Here is a 23,680-nt window from a genome sequence, read left to right as displayed (position 1 = left end):
CTGCAGATGTCGCTAAGGAAAGGCCAGCTGAGGATGGAGCCTATCATGATGTAGGTTTCGAGGAGAGGGGGTGTGCTCCTTTACCAAGCTTCTCGAAACCCGATGCTGGCTTATTAGCTGACATGCTGGCTGAACAGACTACCAGAGGAACCAAGAGACCATTCTTTGGGAATGATTCATTCATAGGTATATATCTGATTCCCTTCATCTTGTCTGATCTTTTGTCTGACTAACGAAGGATTAATGTTACAGCGCCAACCATTGGGATTAGCCCAATATCGATTCCTGGCATATCTAGCTTGCCTCGGAATGACGGACTTACAGGTACACATACGATTTAGGGATATCGTATTTCTACTTGTTTATCTGACTTTTTGACTAATATATGAGTGCAATCATAGGACCAGCCACTGGGACTGATTCTCTTATGACTCCTGGCATTCCCCAGATACCTACGGATGATGGACCTACAGGTATGCAGATGACCTTATCATCCCAATCCTCCTTATTTGTCTAAATTTTCATTTTGACTAATAAAGAAGTACAATTATAGGACCAGCCGCTTGGGCCGATACCCTTATGACTCTTGGCATTCCCGCTGCATCTGAGGACGGTGGGATTGCCGGTATGCATACGATCTTCTTGTCCCGATTCTCCTTATTTGTCCAAATTTCCATTTGACTAATACAGGAGTGTAACTATAGGACCGGCCGTTGTGCCTGATACTACTACAGTTCCCGGGGCTGAGAGTTTGCATAGAAGTGGCGTCTGCCCGTCCTTGCCGAGTGGTATGAGCAATCTGCCTGCAGGGGTTGATATACCCTCCATGACCACTTCTGTCGCTATCTCAGAGCCTGTCGGACCTCAGCCTGAGGGGACCTCCGTTGGCGTTGGTATGCTCGGAATTTGCCTTTGAATTTCCTTGTCGTATTCGATAATCCACTGAACTTCTATGTTGTTGCTTGTAGGATCTCGATCCTCTCTATATGAGCGTGTCCGCACCCTTTTGGTCGATACTGATCCTGACAGAGACATTTTTCGCACGGACCTCGGCTTCTTCACTGCCTTTTATAACGGCATGATCGAGAAACTTCTTCACAGAGGATACTGTTTCGATCAGTTCAGGCGTTCCTTTTCTCGCCACATGATGATGATGAGGGAAGAAGGATACCCGGAATTGGCCGATTCCTTCACTGTCGATTTCGCTGTCCTGGAGTCAGAGATCCGAGAGTTGAAGGAATTGGAGATTAATGGGGCTTCTTCTTTCGTGTCCTCTCAGCTGGGGCATAGGCTGGCACAGTGGCGTGACTTGAGATCTTCCATCAGATGCGAGCTTCAGTCACATGAGAGCTTCATTGCGCAGCTAATGGCTAATGTGGCGAGGAAAGATACGGAATGACTCGGTCTTAGTCTTAACTATTTGTAGGCTTGACTATTTGTAGGCTTGACTCGAAAAGGAATGACTCGGTCTTAGTCTTAACTATTTGTAGGCTTGACTAAGTGAGATCGGGAACAATCCTAACTTTTATAGGTTTGACTGTTCAAATTGAAAGTGGACCTCTCGTTCATAGAAGGAATCGAGAGAGGAATTTGGCTTTGGCCCTAACTTTTATAGGTTTGACCAAGGAGGCAGTGGAAGTGGGGGGGTCTGAGACGACCTTACCTTTTATAGGCTTGATCGCTCAATTTAAAAGTGGACCTCTCGTTCATGGAAAGAACCTAACATGTTGAGTCTGAGAAATGCCAACGACGGGCAGATGGAAATGTTGGTGGATCCACTGTCGTTTAATTTGATCAGCGGATGGTTTGGTGAGGAAAGATTAACCTATCAGAGGATTGGATCTCATCTCACAAAAATGACTCATAAGAGTTAGAGAATTTTGATAAAAATAAGAAGAAACATTCTGACATTCAGAGTTCGAACGTAGATTTCTTATTCATTAATTCTACAATGACTGGGTTATCCCTAAGAATACTCATGTGGTATTCTTCTGGGAACTTCCCGATACATTGGTTATCCTGAAGATACTAAGGATAGTATTTTTTCAGGAACTTACCGTTTATCGGCATCATAAGCCGGTCACCGTCCTTGGTGACTAGGCGATATGCGCCACTCGAGTAGAATGTCTCTACTACAAATGGTCCCTCCCATTTGGGTTCAAATTTATTGAGAATCATCAAAAACTTTAAGGGACTGATTCAATAAGCAATATTTTATTTCCAACATCTTTTTATTGATATCGGGTTATCCTTAAGAGTATGATGTTCTCCAGGAACTTCCCGTTAGATACAAAGGGAACAGTTTACACTCATATGCCCGTTGGAGTTTTGAAAGAAGCAGTTTATACTCGTATACTTTTCGGAGTGTGGTGGTCATTCTCACTCGGTTTGTTCTGCCATTGAGACGCCGGCTTCAACCAAGGCCTGTATTGTATTCTTGAGAGTGATACAAGTCTTGGTGGGATGATGGATCCTTCTGTGGTATTCACAATATTTTGGGTCTGAACTCCCGCTGGCTTCCTCCTGGCTTTTAATAGGTGGGAGCTTGATTTTGTCGTTTTTTAGGAGGTACTTGAGGATGGCTGGAACCTCATCATCCTTGAAAGAGTATCGTTGTATCTGAAGTGACTGTTGTGGCGATCGCTCCCACGGATGTCGTTGTGACGTTTGATCAGCAGCGAACCTGGGTACGAACTCTGATTGGCTTTCCTCGACCCTCTTTCTTTTAGGATATCACCTAGTCGAGGTGGTGACAGACTCGACTTCTTTCTGCTTTTCGTCTTCACTTTCATTTTTCTTTGTATGATGTTGAGAAGTAGGAATTGGGCCACCCCCAGTGTCATTGAAGGATCTAGTCGTACCACCCCCAGTGTTATCGATGGGTGAATCAGTCTTGACAACTATATTCAAATTCGGACCATTGTTATTTGTCCTATCTAGAATAGACGTGATTGGGGTAACGCAACAGCTAGACCCATCTTGATGATCCGATTTAGGAAATTTACACCTTTCAGCTTGCAACTCTCTTATTTGTCGCATAGCCAATTCCATCTTACCCTCAAATTCTTCTTTCTGCTTGATTAATGCTTCTTGAACTATTTGAGTGAGCTGGTCAGGAGTAATGTTGAACGCATCTCTAGTGTTTTTAGAAAGACGTGATAACTCGTGTAGAGTCACTTTTACTGGGATGTTAGCCAATTGGGTCATAACATCGAAGTGGTATGAAATGTTTGAATCTCCCGGTTTATCTCTTCCAATCTGCTGATTGAATCGAGACTGCCTCGGGTTTTGAACATCTTGGTGCAGGGGCTCCTGTTGGGTCCTCTCAGCAGGTACGGGGGTAGTTGTAATCATCTCCACCCCATCCAGTCGACCATACTCATTCCCATGTTCATTGTCGGGAAATGAGAAAGCAGACATTGCTTCGTCATCTTCCCTTGGAATAGCAGAAGCTCCATAACAAGACTTACATTTTCCTTTTGACTTTTTCTTGGAAGAGGTTCCAGTCCATTGTTCATCTCCAATCAAATCTGGATGAACCCAAAGAATCTCACCATTAGGGGCTGTGTGTGGCACAAGTCCTTTCTGGCGCTGCTTGTAAGGATCATCGTTCACCATCTTTATTGCTGCATTTATTACTGGCTCATGCTGGAACCAGTTCAAGGGAACAGAACCGAAACTAATTGATACTGCATTTGCTCCCACTTTCTTCTCCTTGGGTTGCTTCATAGTGATGACCCCGACATCGATCAGAGCTTGGATCTTGTCCTTAAGGGCATAGCACGCCTTGGTAGGATGGTGCACTGCTCTATGAAATGCGCAGTATTTTGGATCATTGATTCTCTTAGCATCTTCCTGATCCTGGATTGGAGGCAATTTGATCTTGTTATTCTCAATGAGGTACTTGAAGATACCGGGAACTTCATCCTCTTTGAACGAATAGACTTTTGGGAACTTCGGCTCCGAGGCTTTTGGCTTCTGGGTCTGCTGTTGCCACCTTGATTGTTGAGGCGCCTTTTGCTGCTGCTGTTTCGGTTGCGCTTGCACCTCGAACGTCTGATTCGCGTCCACGGCATTTGCATGTGCTTTTCCTTTACCCTTAGGGACAAAGTTTGGTTGCGGAGCATTATTTGCTATTTGACCCCTTTCCGCCTTCTTCCTTTTAAGGAATCGTTCGGCTCGTTCTCCTCGCACCTTTAAGTCCTTCCAGGTCTTTGGCGGTGCCATTCCCATAGCTTCGAGGATGTCCAATGAAAGGTTATTATGACACGTCTCGAGGATGAAGTCTTCGCTGACCGGATCCCTGCAGTTCATTGCTTTGTTTTGGAATCTCTTCACGAAATTTTCGACCGTCTCACCATTCTTCTGTTTCTCATCGAATAGTGTACCGATTGAGATTTCGGTGTCGTCGTCGAAGAAGTTCGTTAGAAACATGTCCTCCATGTCATCCCAAGTGCTGATACTCCCGGGCTTGAGACGGCGATACCAGTCGAAGGCTGCTCCGCGAAGAGTGCCGACGAATGACCGCACCATAAGAGGTTCATTCCCAGAAATGATTCCTAAATGAGACTTAAAATATATTAAGTGTTGGGTAGGGGAACCCTTTCCATCAAACGGCGTAAAGTTGATTAAATTAAACTTTGCCGGATACGGAATTGATTCCCACTCCCTTGGGTACGGACATGGTATGCCGGACCTCTTCACTTCTTGAGCATTCATCAACGCGTTGATTTTGCTCTCCAAGTCCTTCATTTTTTTGTCTTCACTCGTATCTGTCTTCGAGTGGTTTCGAGGAGAAGTAACGTGGTCTTCCTTCGCATTATCATCCGAGGGACCACCTCCGTTATTGTTGTTGACGGGAGGGATGTTCATGTTGGCATTTTCCTCTTCCCGTTCATTCTCATCTTGATTCGGATTATTGCGACGACTGGGTTCTCCTTGGTGAGTTGTCAGAGCCGCGATTTGCTGGTCATGCATCTCTCTCATCTGCTGCATAGCCATCTCCATCTCGAACTTGAAACTTTCCTTCTGCTTAGCCAGGGCATCTTCAAGCATCTTGCTTACTTGTTCAGCGCTGATCATGAGTGACTCGTAAAGTTGCCCCGCACTAGACGCCGTGTCATCGGATGCTATAGCCGAGTAGGAGTCTGAATCAGCATCTGACGCCTCCTCTTCCAAAGGAAGTCCCTTTTGCATTCTTTGGTAATTCTTTCGCCTATTGATCCCTGACCGCAATCGAGTCATGCGCTGGGATGCTTCGGCAAGTTGATCTGAGCTAGAGGGTCGTGTCGATTTGCCTCTGCCAGTCATATTAACAGACATTTCTAGGAATTCGTCCTCTTGGCGAACGAACTTCTTCCCACGAAAACGCCTTGGCTTGGAAATCCTCTCGAACACCGAGACTCTCTTTGGGTTTTAGAACAGCAGCATTCTGATAACACCGCCCTGATGATATTGGCACACGGACAGTGGGGTTCCGTGTCTCGAGCATCTCTCTTCCGAGACTTACTCGCACCCCCAGCTCCATAGTACAACTCATCAGTTTGATAACTGGAGCAACCCATAGAGTATTGGCATGACTTCCCAGGTATAACACCATCATCATCAGACGAATATGTTTTCCTCTGGGGATATGATGCTTTATTAGCATTTTCAAAAGTCACTCGTTCAAGTCTACGCTTTTGCGAGCGTAAAAACTTAACGGGCTCTTGAACTTCGACACGCAACCCGATGCGGTCGGTAACAGGGGCTTTCCCTTTGTTATCTTTTTTGGAGGGATTAACACGACCCCCAGTCTGGTTCGACATTTGGGGACTTTTCAACGGTCCCAATCGTTCCTTGACAGGTGCATTACCTCGGTTCTCTGGTAAGGGACCGATGCGACTTTTCAAAGGAACCCTGGATCTTGAAGGATCCACGTTCTTACCTGACTCCGCCGTAGGTGCGGGGGCAAGGGAGACGGGATCTGGATTTGATGAAGGTTGGACAGCAACATCGTCCACTCTTGTCTTAGGCGCTGGCTTTGCCTTTAGCACCCACACCTGCTTGAGTTTTGACGGATTCTTGACCGTCTCTTCTTTCTGCATCTCCTCTGCTTTCTGCAGAAGGGCTCGGGCATGCGCAAGCAATGCGCGGCGCTTCTTGATTCGCTCTTCGAGGGTTGAGCGAGTCCTCGTGACACGAACCCATTCGTTCGTTTCTGCTTTGGAGGAGGAGTTGGTTATGTGCCGTTGTTGCTCTTGGCGCTGTCTGGACTTGAGATCTTCATTGTAGCGGATCTCGTCCATCGATTCTGTGGTCTTGGCCAGTTGTCGTGCAAGGCGTTGGCGCCGTCTTTGGCGCGCCCTCTTTGACACAGCTGGAGCACCTTCGACAATCGCCTTTGTGGCAGAAGGGAGATCTGGATCTGCAGCCTCGACCCCTTTGGATGTCGCCGGGATGTCACGGGGCACGGGTACAGCAACGGCGACGGGATCTTGGATCTTAGAGCCGGAGGTCCGGCGAGCATTTCTGGAAGATGAAGTCTTCCTACGCCTGTTTGGAGAGGCGGATCTGGAGGAGGAGGAAGAGAGGTACTCTTCAAACTTTTGCTGATCGAACTCATATTCGATCTCTTCGTTCACCCGGATCTTGAATGCCGGTTGCGTCACGACGGCCTCGGCAGCAAGGCCGTTGGCTCCCACTGTGGTCGCCAGCTTGTTTTCGTCGAAAGTTTCCTTCATAATTAATTTCATTAAACTTCAGTCGTTACAAATGAATTCAAATAACAAAGAAATAAAAATTACAACTTTCTTGAAAATAAACGCAAGATCCGTTTATCGTCTCTTGCTTGCGTGGGTCTTTGGCCTGTGACGGGGACGTCGATATCCGTGGACTACCTGGCACTCAGATCTGTTCCGGAAAATTCGGACAGAGCTTCGTTGATCGAGATCTAGAAGCATGAAGCGTCTATCTCGGCTAAAACGAGATATCTGCTCTTCTTAGTGATTACCGGCGAAGGGTAATACTAAGGAACGGGCACGGGTGATGAAGAATCTGATGAAGACCTCTCCCTTGTTGAAGCGCTCGATCACTCTTCACTGCAGCAGGGCTTCGCCAACTCTCCCAAAAATCCAGATCCTCAAAAATGAGGCCTAAGATTGCTATTTATAGGCAATGGGGGCACCTGGGGCGCCTAGACACCCCTGGGGTGTCTAGGAAAAGCCTAGGACATTCCATTGAGGTGCATTCGTCCGCTTTCGCTGTAAATTCTTCGTCCAAACTCGGATACATCGCCGGGTTCCCGATTGGTCCGGGTCTTCGTTGTTCCGAAATCCTATCAGCTCACGTAGTTCGTCAATTCACTTCAATCGTTCATCGACGTCAATTGGACTCCTGTGGATCGGATAGTGACGTTCATCGTTGCTTTTTAACACTGAACCGTTTGTGGAGACCTATAGGCAATTTTCGATGCCTACAATTATAAATTATAAAAATTTTAACCGGGTAATAAATTATTATTTTCATTCTATATTGACTATCAAGAAAACCCACAAATTAAAATCGGGAGGCTCGCATAGTTTCTTAAAGTTTATTTCATGATGTTGCTTTGCAAATCTTTCTTTTATGACCAAATATATAGTGTCCTTCGATTTATGTTTCTGATCTTACTGTATTTTATCCTACTTTAACGGGTTCACTGTTATGGAGGGAGATGTGAAGGAGGAAAGCTGTAGAGTTTTATATGTGGCTTATGTTTTGTATTCCTGTGTTTTTTTAGTCTCTTTAAATATTTGTTATTTGACCTTTAATTTTTCTTGATTTTGACGCAGACTTCTTTTCCACAAGGAATTCCAACAAATAAAGATTGGAGTCAGCTTGGGGTCCTAAATGAAGTTCGAAATCAGAAGCGTTGTAGTGAGTCATTATTTGCTTCTAAAAACTTAATAAAGTTTTATAAACAAGCATAATTCACCCATGCTTGCTGCAGTATTAGCGTGAACAAAATTAAAAAATAATGATTTAATTATTTGGTTTGGAATTTCTTAATTTATGGATAAAACAATTTTTTTAGTTGTATTGCTAATAAACTAATAAGAAAGAATATAAAAGTTAGAGGGGCTTTTTGAATAATATTGAAAGCAGATTTTTTTAAGAACCCAAAACAAAAGTTTATTTAGTTAGAGGTGCTTTTTAAAACTTTTTCCCTGTGAAACTTTTTTCTTATTTTTTCATCCAAATCATAGGCTGCCCTTTCCTATTATGTCTTCTTTCAGCACTTATTCCATCTAGTTTATTGAATTATAACGCTGAACACTTATTCTAGATTGTTACTGGTGCATCACCACATGCATGTGTTGATAATCATATTTTTATTATAATTTTATACCATTATTATTTATTTTACATAAATAAATATACCACTAATAATTGTTTTTATTTTTAATTGCAGGTTAATGAAGAATAAAGCTCAAGATCTTATCTCTCAACAAAAGCCCAATGAATTAATGAAGAATACAAGTAAAAACTAAAAGTCAAAGCCCAAAAGCCAAGCAAGAGAAGAAAATCGGCCATAAAATAAAAAAACAAGCCTATCGATGCCGGCATCGATAGCGACATAGATGCCGACATTGATAGCGGCATAGATGTCAGCATAGATGTCATGTTCCTGTTCTGAATTTAAAGGCTGAAATTGAGTGGCTTGGGGCTCAAGTTTGATCCAACGATTCTCATTCATTATTGTATGCTATAAATAGGGTAGAGAGTGAGGGGTTGAAGGGTGTGAAAAATTTTGTAACTCCATTTGGAGAGGAGAGTTACTCTTAATTGAGAAGACCTTCCAAATCTATAACTTTTGTTACAATTAATAAAAGAAATTTTTCACCTCTTTAAATTTTTTTTTCTTCTCTTTGTTTGACGATGAAGATAAAGATGGAGATGAAGATTATTAAATCAAATCCGATGGTGAAATTAATGTGATGGTTTGGTTAAATTAAGAAAAAGAAAAAAGAGAGAGTATTATAGTAGCGAGAATACTGTAGTAACGACAACACTATTCACGTGGGTGAGGGTTTGGTTAAAAATTATTAAATCAAATCCGATGGTGAAATTAATGTGTCTTCTGATCGAGGATTTGGAGACGGATTTCGACGATTCAGGAGTTGATTCATAGGTTTTGGAGTGCTCTGAATGTGATGCGAGGGTTTGATTTTTCAGATTTTGCTCATATTAGTTAGAAAGTGCTGATAAATTCTGATAATTGTAATGAGACAGATCTAGCAGATAGGGCAAACGAGTATGCGACGGTTGAGACTAGTGTAGAGAATCAGACGTGATTCTAGTAGTAGAGTTGTCAGCATATAATTATTTAGAATCATCATGGGAGCGAGAATTGGCTGGTGTATAGACTCGATGAGGACAGTGCCAGATTAGGTGGAGCTCGCAAGCGGGCACGACCGAGTGACACATATAGAGATGGAGATTTTGGCATTGGACTTGAAGGTGATTGTTTGTGGGAAATTTTGTAATAAAAAGAATATAAGGAAAGAATTGCGTTTGATTTTATTCTCTCTAACTGCTTAGAAAAAGAATGATTACAACTCTCTCAACTCTCGATTACAATTTGGATTCCTAGTTAATTCTCTTTTTCGGATGATGATAAGTCTTCCGCGATAAAGATAGGTTTGGGGTTGGATTCGTCTCCTATGTTGATCTGGATCACTTTATCTTCAGTGGGTGGTTCGCGTTGTTCAAAACACATGTCCCATAAGATGTTGAGGCGTTTGATCCAAGGATCGTCGGTGAATTCGATTAATTCTTCATCACCCCCTGCGTCTTCATCCGGATGACTGGTTGAAGTCATGTTTACAGTCAGACTCTTAAAGAAGGGTCCAACACTGACGTCAGATTCACAGGAAGATATTCTGGATGAATGATCTTGGCCCAGATAATTACTGATTTCATCTTCTGAGGCGGAGGGAGTTGTGACATAACCTAAACCACTTCTGGTTTTGTGGTAATAATCTTGAGGTTTTCCTTCAGGGGCTAGAGACATTCGGACTGGGGTTCGTCTACCTTTCCCGAAATTCAGACCCTGTTTTTCATTAAAATTATACCCCATTCGTTTCATCAATTGGATGGAATTGGGTTCGTGATAATGAAACTGAGGAACTCCATCGTCTTCCTCTGAACTTCCTCGCTTAAGTTGTTCGGGTTTGACTCTGCCGAACTGGATCGGCTTCTGCCCTTTCCTTTTGGACGGGACTTTGTAGAAAGCCTTTTGTGCGTCTTCCACTTCTTCATTGGAAGCGAAAGATGACTTGATTGGCATTGTTAGACATGCCTCTGTGCACAATGCGTGCCATGAGTGGGTACCTGCATCACGATCATTTACTATTTGTCCAACTTTAAAGGATTCATCAGACAAGTACGCCAAAATAAAATCTTCATTAATGCACCATTCGCCCTCACTCGGTACATTATTATTGTTCTCGACTGAACCAATTACATCAAAGTTTAACTCCCATGGACAATTCCCTTGCGGATCTGGCTCGACATCAGCTTCATTGCCACTGTCAACATCTTCTTTCTCCTGAGATTCCAAGTAGAAAACAGAGTCGGTGTGAAAGTTTTCTACCCCTCGGAAAGGATATTTTTCCGCAATCAGGGTTCGAACTTCTCCCTCATCATTAGCATATTTCATGACCTGATGTAGGGTAGACGGGACAATGCGGTTTGCATGTATCCATGGTCGTCCTAGCAAAAGATTGTAGGACGTGTCCGCATCTATGATGTAGCATGCTACTTCAGACTTAAGATCTCCGATCTGGCACCTGAGTTTGATCTTCCCTAGGGGTCGAGTACTGTTGGCGTTGAAACCAAAGATAGTGGTCTGGGTAGTGTGCAACCGATGCATAGGAATCCCTAAAACCTGCATGACCCTGTAAGGCATAATGCTGAGTGCGGAGCCCGGGTCAACCTGGACACGACTGATTTCAGAAGATCCGATATACCCTGTGTAGTACAGTGGTCGGTCATGTTCGTGTTTGACCTGCATGTCTTCTTGTGTGAATGATATGCAGGGTAGACTTCTCGCCGCTTGCAGGCATTGCAGACAAGTTTGATCATCAGAAGCTTCAGGAACTGGAATGACTTGGGTGATGAAGCTCTCTGTATTCTTCAATGCCTCAATGAGAGCTTCCTTGGTGGTTTTGGACAACCTCAGGAGCTCGTATAGAGTAATCCTGGCCGGTATGTTGGCCAGTTGCGCCATGACATTGAATTGGAATGGATTGCTCGACTCCCCGTGTTCCTGGTGGAGATTCCTGTTGAACCGGAGTTCTTTTTGTTTCCCCTTATCCGCTGGCTTCTTCGGGACAGAACCTCCAGCGTCTTGGGGCTGTTCCTCGACTTCTTGAGCATTCTGGCCGTAGTCTTTCAAGTAAGTCTTTCCAGACCGAGTGCCAGGGTGATCTCCCGGATATGCTGCCAGGGCAATCCTCTCCTCTTCTGAATCTGTAAGGGTTTTGAGGTGGTCATCATTCTCAGTAACGGAGGGGCTAATCATGTTAGAAGACTTAGCCTTGCCTCCTTTCTTCTTGGACCAGGTATTCGTCCACTGTTGGTCCTCCACTAGATCAGGGTGGACCCACATGATTTCTCCTTTGGAAATTGTGAGGGGTACCAACCCCCTGTCCTTCTGATTGTGTAAGTCGGTGTTTTTCAGGTGCATCTCCCCTTTACGGACTGGGATGACACCGTCTGCAGCAGCTACAGGAGGAAAATCACCGAATTGGACCGCAATCAAGTTAGTAGATACAGTCTTCTGCTCCGGCTTCAGAGTAAGTACATTAGCATTCACCAAATTTTGCAAGATGTCCTTGAACACATAGCATTTTCTGGTAGGATGTCCCAAGAACCTGTGATAGCGACAGTAATTGGGGTCATCTATCTTCCCTGCTTCATCTGGCTTTCTGATTTCGGGGAGCTGCAATTTATTGTTCTTCCGAAGTAGTTGGAACAGAGTGTCCACATGCTCTTCTTTGAACGAATACTGCTTGGGTGCTCTTTGCTGATTGGGCGTCTTGCCTTGCTTAGTAGGCGGTGGGACTTGCGTGTAGTCAGCTGCTAAAGTCTCTTTTCCCTTAGACCGCTGGGCATTGTTCTGATTGCGTTGTTGCTGCGGTTTGGGTTGTGGCTCTTCTTCAGCTTTTATCTGAGCGACAATCTCTTCAGCTTGCTCCCCTTGTGAAACTAGTTGTCTCCAAGAGCGACATTCTGCTACTCCCATCTGGGCGAGGAGCTGAGTCTGCAGGTTGTGCCTGCAAGTTTCAACTAGAGTTGATTGGGTCATACCTGATGGGCATCGCAATGCCATGCTACGGAACCTTTCCACATAGGCTTTAATAGATTCTCCCTTCTTTTGCTTTGTGGCGAGAAGAGTAGGAACCGAAACCTCTGTGTCATCTTCGAAGAATCTGGCCAAGAAAAGCCTTTCCAAATCTACCCACTTCTGGATAGATCCAGCAGGCAGTTTCATAAACCATTCAAAGGCCACCCCTTTAAGAGTGCCGATGAACAAGCGCGTCAGAATGGCATCATTGGCTACCACATCTCCTGTTTGAGACTTGAAGTAGTAGATATGCTGATTTGGTGACCCTGTACCGTCGAAAGGTTGTAGCGTTGGAGCCTTAAACTTTGGTGGGTAGGGAGCCGTATCCCATTCTGCAGGGTAGGGTCGTATCACTCCTTCCTCGCGAAGCTCGCTCCTGTTGGCCATTGCGTTAAGGCGGGCTTCTAGCTCGTCTACTTTGGTTGACTGAGGATACAGTTCTTTTTCCATCTCCTTCTCATTGTCAGAAGAAGAATCTAAGTTGTGAGTCTCACGATCTGAGTGTTCGTGCACCTTCTGCTTTCCTTTTGACGTAGTCCTCCGGGAAGACTCGGGTTTTTGCCCTTTTTCAGCGAGAAATTGGACGAACATATCCTTCAATTGGAGAAGTGTCTCCTGTTGTGCCTGGAGCATGGTATGATGTTCATCCACTCTTTTAGCTATGTCCTCGGGATTCGTCGTCATGTAAACAGAAACTTTTTGTGCTCCAACAGAGCTTGAAGATTGAGATTCAGCTATTGCCGAATGTTCATCACTTGTCGTAATCCCTTGGGCTAACCTTTGGTAATTAACCGGGCGGATAGCTCCAGTCCGTGACCGGGTATGTCGATATACCCCTTCGAACTCGTCGCAAATTTCTCGAACGGTCGGGGAATGGCTTCTTTCTGATTCATCGGAACTGGGACACGGGGCTTTTCCTCTACTGGTCATGTTGATGGTAACCTGAGGGTATTCAGCTTCAGAAACTTTCTTCTTTTGACGTCGTCGTTTGGTAGGTCTTGCGACGTCAGTCAATCTGTCGAATACAGATCTGCGAGGTTCAGGAATACAACAGTGACATTCGGAAAGGACTGTTGAAATAAGCCGTTCGCAATGACATGGATGGGCTGCTCGTTGCGTTGGCTTTTCTCTGGAAAGCAACTCTCGCAAATCTGAGACCCGAGGACAGTTCTTCATCGGGGATGAAACTCCCTGTTCTTGAGTGGGTGAAATTGGTTCTTGTTGAACCTGACGGACCCTATTGCATTCGGGCGTCGAAGCGTGAGGGTCGCGTTTTGATTTATAAACACTAGGCCTTGGCCTGCGTTTAGTTGAAGGAACAGACCCTTTAGGGTCTTGTTTTGTTTGGACGCACTCTTGAGGTGCTTGTTTTCCCTTGACAGGGCTGTGTTTTGATTGGACAACGCACCACTGAGGGTCGCGTTTAAGTTGAATCACCCGAGGTTTGTAATTGGATTCATTACCTCGAAGTGTGCGTTCGCAATGCTTAGGCAGATCTTCGGGGACGCAATCCTTGCGTTGGACTCGGGATTGATTTTCTCGGAGGTGTGCTCGTCGGATGGACCTTCTTCGTCGTCGAGCAGCGTTTTTCTTGGCTTGTTTCAAAGCCTTAGTATCAGCAACACCGGCGTTGATTGTGCCTATCTCTGTCATAGGCCTTTTACAACCAAGTACACGCTGTGTCGACATAGGCGTGTGATCTTCGGTTTGCAGAGCGAGCTTGAGGCTTTGGCCAAAGGAGAGGACTTTCTTTGGCGTCTCAACAGCAGTTAAGACTTCTTTAGAGCTCTTACAAGCATCTCGCCTAGCCTTAGGGCTGAGCGATCCGGAAGAGAGAGCCTCCTCGTATTTGGCTTGGTCAAATTCCACGACCAAGGTTTCCACGGTTGTTCCAGTGAGGTGAACGTCGGATTGCGCCACCACCTCTTCGTCAGAGAAGCTAGTCCCCAGCGGAGTCGCCATCTTTTGTTTGTGGGAAATTTTGTAATAAAAAGAATATAAGGAAAGAATTGCGTTTGATTTTATTCTCTCTAACTGCTTAGAAAAAGAATGATTACAACTCTCTCAACTCTCGATTACAATTTGGATTCCTAGTTACAAAAGAGAAGAGAATGATCTGGATTCTCCCCTTTGTTTAATTCTGGGTTCTTCACGGTAGCGATGAGATGCCTCCCTCGAATGCTTGCGTCGAGTTTGCTTCTCGTTGACGATCCGAATATCTATACTTCACTGGAACAACTGTCTTGGCCGGTTGATAACTCTTGTCGAGTTTTGTGATTCAGAACAAGTAACAAACTCTAATGATAGAGTTGTTGGAACCGAAAATAATTCGGTTAATAAGCCAAATATCGATGGTTTAGAGATCCTCCGTTTGTTGATTTCCCAGACTGTGTAAGGAGTCAATCCTCCTTTTTCTGATTCTGGAAGATTTGATCGAAAGATCCCCCTCCGATTAATGAAAAGAAATCTCTCTTGATCTGATTATCAAAAATACGATCTCCCCCAATCCAAAAAGGAGATCCCTTACTCTGTTGAGTTTGTTGCTATTTATAGGGGGATTAGGGGTGTAACTGCCCCCATAATCCGCGCCTAAATGGGGGTTTAGTTACCCCATTAGTCGGGTGTAACAACCCACTAAAGCCACTCCTCAAATCGTGGGTGAAGAACAGCTTCGAAGTTGTTACGATCACGTTTGAATGAGTCAGAACCTTGACCTGCGTTCTGGCGGTGATTGAGCTGCGTTTGGCAGTGATGGATGAGCTGCGTTGGCAACGGTTGATAAGCTGCGTTGGGCAGCGATGGTTGATAAGCTGCGTTCGAGCTGTGCTTGGCAGCGATTGGAGCTGCGTTGGGCAGCGATGGAGCTGCGTTCGAGCTGTGCTTGGCAGCGATTGGAGCTGCGTTGGGCAGCGATGGAGCTGCGTTCGAGCTGTGCTTGGCAGCGATTGGAGCTGCGTTCGAGCTGTGCTTGGCAGCGATTGGAGCTGCGTTCGAGCTGTTGATTGTCGTAGTATTTAGATTTCTCTGTCTTTATATATGGATGACACCAAAGACTGGTAAAGAAGGTCTTATTCAAGCCACTTGTGACAATTGAGGCATCTCAATAGCGCTCTGTCAACTGCAGGTCATGATCTCCACTGAGTGTGTCGAATATCATTACACTGCTCATCAGCACCTCTAATGGTTGCCAATATAATATTAGTCATGTTGTTGTCGCAGCCATCAAGATCAATCATCTCACATAAGAAGCTGCATTCGTGTTTATAGCTGTTGAAGCGGCGTAGGTGATTGAATCGGTGTAGTGTCTTGATGATAGTACGCGGGGAGGACTTCCACGTCTTGGTTTGAAGAGATCGTCGATTTGTAATCCTTTCTGTCAGAGTATTGCTAAAGACTGTCGTTTTGTAATCTTTGCTTTAACTCTTTGACATGTAAAAATCTTCGAATTGTAGCCTTCTGGAAGTCGTCAGATTGTAACTTCCATCATCAGTGTTCGATGGAGAATTAGCTATCCGTTGTGATTTTTAGACAGCCTACAGTGATGAGCGCTCATATTTCGTCCAAGCCAAATGATGGAGGAGATAGAGGTATCCAACTCATAGTGTGGAGTAGGAGAGGTGCATCCATATGATTCGAGACAAGCAATGCAAGTGGAGTACAAGGACAGCAAGTGAGGGAAGGCTACCGTCAAGTTCAGTTTGGGAGGAGAATTATGATTGATTTGCTTCTAATATCAGAGGTAGCGAAGATCTCTTGGTGTTACACAAGAGAGGTGGTGGCACCACGACGAAGCAGATGATAGCGAGGGTCACAAGACATCCCAGTTGGAGTGCAGACACTTCAATTTGAAGTGTAAAAGAATAGAAGAAGCTAGTGTGAGAGGCAAAGTTTAAAGACAGCGATGATATATCTTCAAGGGAGCTTGGGAAACAAATCTAAGGTGGAGATTGTTGGGATTGTGTCTTTGATTCTTTCTATAATTTTATGAGAATTAGATAGGATTAGAGATCTATCATGATTAGGAGATTGGGTCTAATCATGATTAGAAATTTGAATATTATTCTAATTAGAAAGTTAGGCTAGAGATAGGGTTTTGGTTCCCATATATATATTCTTCTATTGTTGAAGGAAAAACCAAGCAGAGGAGAGAGCCAATATTCTTATAATCTAGAGTTAGCAGAGGCGTAGCCTGATTCAAGAATATTGTGTGAGAGGCGATGGTTTCGTAGTCTTTGTTTGTGCAAAAGATTACATCATTGGGAGATGGTTTCACAGTCTTTGTCCGTTCAAAAGATTGTAAGGAGAGGGTTTTGGAGAGAATATGAAAGTTGATTATGTATGTGAGGTTGAGAAATTGAGAGACGAGAGTTAAGTGGTTCCTCTTATAGTTCTCTCTGATACACAATGGATTTCTCGTATTGTTGCCCCGTTGACGTAGATCGAAGTTAGTCGACCAAACCACGTAAATCTCAGTGTTCTTTCTTCTTAATTGTGGTTGTTTTATATCTTGTTGATTGTGGGTTGGCTTCCAAGTTGCGCAAATCGTAGTAGTATGCGGGGTCTAGAATTCCCCAACAATATTAACACTCCTCTCAAACTCAATACGAAAACATCAAACTCAAAACACCTAAAAGATGTTTTGAAATAGATGTCGTATTTTTTGGTTTGAGAATATTTTAGCTAAAAAAACATCATGGTTTCCAAACACATTGTTCTGTTTTTAACAAAACGATGATGAAAATAAGAAAAACATCATGATATCCAAACCCTACCTAACATAATAGCTAGAGCTGCGAAGTAGATTTGGATTTTTCTCTTAATAGACCCTCAAATCTTAGTTATCCTTATTGACCCTCAATTTTTCATATTTCTAAATTAACATCAGATCTTCGTATTCGTTTGAAATAAGGGTCTTACTTAGAACAACTTTATAGATTTTGTGTGTAATTTAAAACAACTTAATAGATTGGTGAAGGTCATATTTAAATCAACTTGGACTTAAGGGGTCTTATTTAAAACATTTTAATGGACTCGGGTCTAATTTAGAAATATAAAGAATTGGTACCGAATATAGAATTGATAAAGGCTTGTGGGTCTACAATTACTAATGATTTTAACAGGATCAGACGTTCTTTTCTCTTGTTTGATCACTTGAACCATACTTACCATAATTATGTTCAGAATAGTCATCAAACCCTAAACTTTTGGTGTATTCTAGCAAATCTCCTTGAAAATTTGAACCCTCTTCATGCTTCCGCATCTCAAAAAATCTCTTCGCTTCACCGAGCGTAGGTCTCTTTCTGTTCGTACAAACCTTAACGAACACAACCTGTTCGATGAAATTCCCCAAAGAGACTACAAATCAAACAACTCGGCAATCAAAACCTTCACTGCTAACAAACAACACACTGAATCAGTCACAACATTCAAATCAATGCAGAGCTCCTGCCAAGTCCCCGACTCCTTTGCTCTCGCTGCAGCGATAAAATCCTCGTCGGCTTTCTCCAATCCAAGCCTAGGTAAATCCCTTCACGGGTTTGCAGAAAAAATGGGTTTCACTATTAATGCAATTGTTGCGAAGTCATTGATGCACATGTATGCAAGGTTCAATATGTTGGATGATTCTTGCAGGGTTTTTGACGACATGGGTCAAAGAGATTCCGTGTCATGGAATGTCTTGATCACGGGTTTTGCCCGTGCTCACATGTATAATGAAGCAATGGGCTTGTTCTATATGATGCACACATTCAATGACGAAGGGGTTCAGCCAACTGATATAAGTGTTGCAGTACTTCTCCCTATATGTGCAAAGTTGAGATTTTTGAAACATGGGCAGAGCTTGCATTGTCATTGTATTAAGAGAGGATTGGAAGGAGAAACTCTCATAGGGAATGCACTAGCATCGATGTATGCGAAGTGTGGAAGGGTTATGGATGATGCGAGAGTCTCATTCGAGCTCATCGGTGATAAAGATGTTGTTTCTTGGAATTCATTAATTGCAGGGTGTTCTGAAAATGGGCTCTTTGATGAAGCATTTGAGTTATTCTATGAAATGGTGTTGAATGGTTTCATACCGAACTATGCAACAATTGTGAATGTTCTTCCAATATGTGGTTTTGTCGATAATGGATGGTTATATGGGAGAGAAATACACAGTTTTGTGCTTCGGTTTGGTCTTGAAGTGGATGTTTCAGTGTGTAATGCATTATTGAGTCATTATTCGAAGGTTGGAGATACGAAAGAAGTGGAGTCAATCTTTAAGAATATGTGTATAAGAGATACTGTGACTTGGAACACTGTTATTGCTGGCTATGCATCGAATGGTTGGCTCTCAAAGGCAATGGATTTATTTCATGATATGAATTCGAGTGGAATAAGGCCTGATTCGGTCACTCTTGTGAGTATTATTCCCATATGTGCTCAACTGCTAGATATCAAAGAGGGACAAAGAATACATGATTACATTCTTCAACATTCAATGCTAAGCCAAGAGACATCCTTATGGAATGCTCTCATTAAGAATACATGATTACATTCTTCAACATTCAATGCTAAGCCAAGAGACATCCTTATGGAATGCTCTCATTAGCTTTTATGGCAAATGTGGAGAATCATTCAATGCTAAGCCAAGAGACATCCTTATGGAATGCTCTCATTAGCTTTTATGGCAAATGTGGAGAATTAGACGCTGCACTGGATATCTTCAAGGAAATGCAAAAGAAAGACTTGATATCTTGGAATGCAATGCTTAATGCTTTCTTGGACAATGATCAGTGGATGAAGCTTCTTACCCTTTTCAATCAAATGATCAACAATGGAATAAAACCCGATTCCATCACCCTTACTAGTGTTCTTCCAGCTTGTGCTTCCATGGAAATGAGAAAGGTAAGAGAAGTCCATGGATATGCATTTCGAGCTGGCTTATCAACCCAACAAACAGTTGGAAATGCAGTTCTTGATGCTTATGCAAAGTGTGGGAGCATAGAGAATGCATCTAAAACATTCGAAAACTTAGTAGAAAGGAATATTGTAACAAACAATACAATGATCTCAGGTTATATGAAGAATGGATATCAAGAGGATGCTGAGAAAATATTCAACCACATGCTTGACAGAGATCAAACTACTTGGAATCTGATGCTTCAAGTTTATGCTCAAAGTGAAAGCAACAACAATTCAGCTTTCAGTTTGTTTCGGGAATTGCAAGAAAAAGGAATGAAGCCTAATACGGTTAGTATTATGAGCATTCTTGGTGTTTGTACTCAGCTAGCCTCAATTAGACTAGTGAGGCAAATTCATGCCTACACAATTCGAGCTTCTCTTGATGATTTGCACGTAAAAGGAAATCTCTTGGACACATACTCTAAATGTGGAAGCATTAAAGATGCCTCCAAATTCTTTCAAACATGTCATGAAAAGGACTTGATCATCTTTACGGCAATGGTTGGAGGCTTTGCAATGCATGGAATGGCAAAAGAGGCCATTAACATCTTCTCGGAAATGCTTCAATTTGGTATAAAACCTGATCATGTTATCTTAACAACTCTTCTTTCAGCTTGTAGCCATGGTGGGCTTGTGGATGAAGGGTTAAAACATTTCAAATCAATCAAAGATATCCATGACATTGAGCCAACAATGGAGCATTATGCTTGTGCAGTAGATCTTCTCTCAAGAAGAGGAAGGCTAAAGGAAGCACATGATTTCATAATGGACATGCCCTACGAAGCGAATGCTAATATATGGAGTACTTTGCTCGGTTCTTGCAAGACTCATGGAGAGGTTAATATTGGGAGGATCGCAGCAGAGAAATTGTTAGATGTGGAAGATGCGAATGTTGGGAACTTTGTTGTGATGTCGAATATGTATGCAGCGGATAGAAACTGGGACGGTGTGGAAAAAGTGAGGATGATGATGAAGAATAAGGATTTGAAGAAGCCTGCAGGGTGTAGCTGGATTGAGGTTGAGAAGATGAGGCACGTGTTTGTGGCTGGTGATCTCGCTCATCCGCAGAGAGCATTGATATATGAAACGCTGACAAGTTTGACCCAGCAAATCAAAGTGCAGCCCTCTCAGAGACATTTTTTGTTATGAGAAGTGCGTATCGGATCATTGTAATGCCCATCATTGTATTATATAAAGCAATTTATCAGGTACAAGCGAGCTCTCAGAGATTGATACCAAAGCAAAGTGAAGGTGAATACATATATACATTACATTGAGGGTTCAATGAAGCAGAGATAACTATAGAGATCTCAGAGATACAGAACTGGCCAGGGACCTCTGGCAGCAAATATTGCACGGTGGTTCGAGAACTTCCGACATAAATGGGCTCAGAAACTGAAGTGCAGATAGATATCCAACATTGTAGAGATCAATGGTATAGCTGAAAAGAGAAATGCAGAGTATTTGATTATGGGAGATGAGATCTGAAGAGAGTTATCAATCATCCACATTCAAGAACAGCTCGGAATCAGAAAGGCAATTCTTGTCACACATGAAGAAATCACACAATGTGACGATTATCATCGACATAAAGAAGCAAAATTTGGAACTTGTATGCATCAAACACAAACCAAAAAAACAACTCCAAGATGATCACAAACACAATATCTACGTATAAACTTCTCATCAAAAATATATACAAACCAAAACCCTCCGCCAGAATCCCTACGAGAGACATCGGAACCCTCGACAAACCGCCAACCAAACCCCGAACAAGACCAGACACAAGAAAACATCAGCAATCACCACAATCTTCACATGCCTCCACCACAATTTCCTCCCAATCTGCCGGTTCCTGCTCGAGAAACTCAAGTTCAAGCTTTTCTCAGCACCGCCGCCCTCCGCCGCCTCCGGCGGCGGCGGAGCCTCCACGTCGATCTTTACCGATCCGCTCCTCCCCAAAAGCGGCGCCTTTGTCGAGCTCGACCCGTAACAATTCGAGCTCGATACATCGAAATTCTTGCTTTCCAAAGAGCAGATCAAGCGCTTGATGATCGGGATCAGCTCGTCGTCGAAATTGTTGCTTCTCTTGTAGGAGTTCTTGATCTGATGAAGGAGCTGAAGAAACTTGCGCTTGTTGCTGCGGTCGCGATCGTGATCGACGATCGCGAAGTAGGTTAGGGTTTCGTCGATGGAGGAAGCCAAAGGAGCGCCGGCCGCCGTGTGAAGAAGTAGTGGGAGTGAGAAAGCGGCGCCTTTTCGATGCAGAGAGAAGCTAGGGTTTCGATCTGCCGTTGTAGGAGTAGAGGATTCGGCTGCGATTGGAGATGCAGCAGTAGATGAGCTTGCCGATTGAGGATTCCATTGACGAGGTGAAATCATCAATTTTGGGGGGGAGCTGAGTTTTTTTTTTGGGGGGAGATTTGGGGATTATTGGGGAAAATAACTAACTGTTCCCGCGTTGGATTTGGGTTTTGTTTATTGAGGAATAATTTGGGGGTTAAGGTACTAATAATGGACTTTTATTATGGGGGTTAGGAAAAGATAAAGAGTGGGGGAAATTTTATCTTTTGAGTGATTGGGTCTACTTCTAAATTTCTAGTGGACGGAGGGGAAATTGGAAAATGACAAGTTTGTCTTTAGAGATATGAGTTCATTGATGGGAGGTGCGATATTTTGAGTTATGATATATGATATGTTGCATAATGGAAACATAAAAATAAATTGGTATGTAAAATATGTATAACTATTGAGTAACGAGTATATAAAATGCAGTGCCTTTTTTTCCGAAGGGAAATCTAACAAAACGCTGACAGAAATTTAAGCTGTTATTACAATTCTAATTAATACAAGATACGGATGGTGAAATTTCTGATCTATTTATCACGTCTTTCCTTCTCTGAAATGTTTAAAAGGTTATGCTTGCGTATGGATGTTTTGATAGCACAAAAAAATATTCCATGTTTTGCTTTCATCTATGCTCTTTAAATATGTAAACATCTTTATTGACTTCTAAAATGTTTATGGCCTGTTTGGATGGAGGGTAGAGAGGGGGAAGGGAAGGGAAATTTCATTTTAACCTTGTTTGGGAGTTTCATTTAGGAGGGTAGAGGAGGGAAATGGAGGGGAAATTTGGCCCAAATTCTTACACCCCAAATTGGGGTGTAATGGAGGGGAAGGGAAGGAAATGGAGGGGAAATTTGGCCCAAATTCTTACACCCCAAATTGGGGTGTAATGGAGGGGAAGGGAAGGAAGCGGAATTTTTTCCCTTCCTTCCCCTTCCTTCTCTTTCCTAAGTAAACTCCCAAACACACCATTAATGAACAATATTTTTCTTTATTTATTTGGTTTGCCCCCATTAATAATGAAACGCATAAGATTCATGGAGTTCCCATCCTACTAGGTGGGAACTGAGGAATATTCATAGTAAAATGATTTAAGGACCCAAAATATAGGACCAAATGAGGGGACAGGTGATGTGTCCCCTCCCTATTGCATAATGAGTTGGCATGGCCAACTCATTATGCAATAGGGAGGGGACATCTGCACATGTCGGCCTCCCTTGGTCCTCATATTTTGGTCCAGCCGTAGCAGGCAATCGCATCTTCATATTGCAGTCATTAATCAAGGAATACTTGACAATAACTAAGGCTAATAGTTAAACTTGGTTTAAGTTAATAGACCACATGAATGGTGTTTAGAGTACGTACATCTGATGAAGAGGCTGGTCCCCATAGTTCATTATAATTAGTGATAGATAACTATTGATCAGGGGGGCCCACTCATAATAATTCCGTATCCGCACCCGCTCCCGCACGCGACCCAGCCCCCACCCCCCGCCAGTAGGTGAAACAAGACCCGGCAACGGTAGGTAAATGAGCTAGTCCAAAGGTTTAACATATAATTTTTGAACTAGATGACAACAGCTCAACGCAATCTCAATGTAAGCAGTTTGTTTTGACCGTTTCAATTTTGCCACGTATAGATAGGGGTAGGGGTTGACTCTACCAAACTCAAGTCATTGAGTTGTACTCTCAAGAGAAGTTGTATTTCACTAATTTTGCCATGAATATAACTATTTAACATATTCCAGTTGTATTTCACTAATTTATGTTGGGGTGTTTCGAATCCTAATCCATCAATCAAACACCCACATTAAAGTTGTGTGTATGTGTTTGCTCTGTGATTTTCCTATAATCTAGATCTTGGTTCCATCTCTTTCCTAACAATTTCTAGTCTTCACTCGAAATGAATCATATTCGCTAATCAAACGATAGTAGATTTGATCGATGGTCTCTCCATTACTTTTTGATAACAAAGAAAATCCTAGTGCAACTTCCTGATAGCAAAGAAAATCCAAGGGAAAA

General features: G+C 43.1%; 2 protein-coding genes and 1 long non-coding RNA gene across 3 annotated transcripts; 2 read left to right on the top strand and 1 right to left on the bottom strand.

Annotated features, from left to right (window-relative positions):
• LOC109824530 lies at positions 585-8,809 on the top strand. Its single transcript, XR_002242669.1, has 4 exons — positions 585-625; positions 705-893; positions 7,812-7,896; positions 8,432-8,809. It is a non-coding gene; the product is annotated as an uncharacterized LOC109824530 (long non-coding RNA).
• On the top strand, positions 17,118-20,670 carry LOC109824670 (putative pentatricopeptide repeat-containing protein At5g08490). Its single transcript, XM_020391306.1, has 2 exons — positions 17,118-18,865; positions 19,006-20,670. The coding sequence occupies exons 1-2, from the start codon at positions 17,619-17,621 to the stop codon at positions 20,459-20,461; spliced, it is 2,703 nt and encodes a 900-aa protein (XP_020246895.1). The 5' UTR covers positions 17,118-17,618; the 3' UTR covers positions 20,462-20,670.
• Positions 20,896-22,051, bottom strand: LOC109824669 (phytolongin Phyl1.1-like). Its single transcript, XM_020391305.1, is given in 4 exon segments — positions 20,896-21,505; positions 21,507-21,530; positions 21,532-21,599; positions 21,602-22,051. Coding segments are annotated over 4 exon segments (636 nt in total). The 5' UTR covers positions 21,678-22,051; the 3' UTR covers positions 20,896-21,037.

The sequence above is a fragment of the Asparagus officinalis genome, chromosome 9, assembly GCF_001876935.1.
Source record: "Asparagus officinalis chromosome 9, Aspof.V1, whole genome shotgun sequence".
NCBI classification, from domain to species: Eukaryota; Viridiplantae; Streptophyta; class Magnoliopsida; order Asparagales; family Asparagaceae; genus Asparagus; species Asparagus officinalis.
The sequence above is the reverse complement of the archived record's forward strand: the minus strand, read 5'-3'. Positions and strand labels throughout refer to the sequence as shown.

Excerpts from the sequence above, each read along its gene's own strand:
- LOC109824670 (XM_020391306.1), top strand. The coding sequence starts at position 17,619 with ATGCTTCCGCATCTCAAAAAATCTCTTCGCTTCACCGAGCGTAGGTCT. Across the intron at positions 18,866-19,005 it reads TCAATGCTAAGCCAAGAGAC|ATCCTTATGGAATGCTCTCA; the intron begins ATCCTTATGGAA and ends AAGCCAAGAGAC.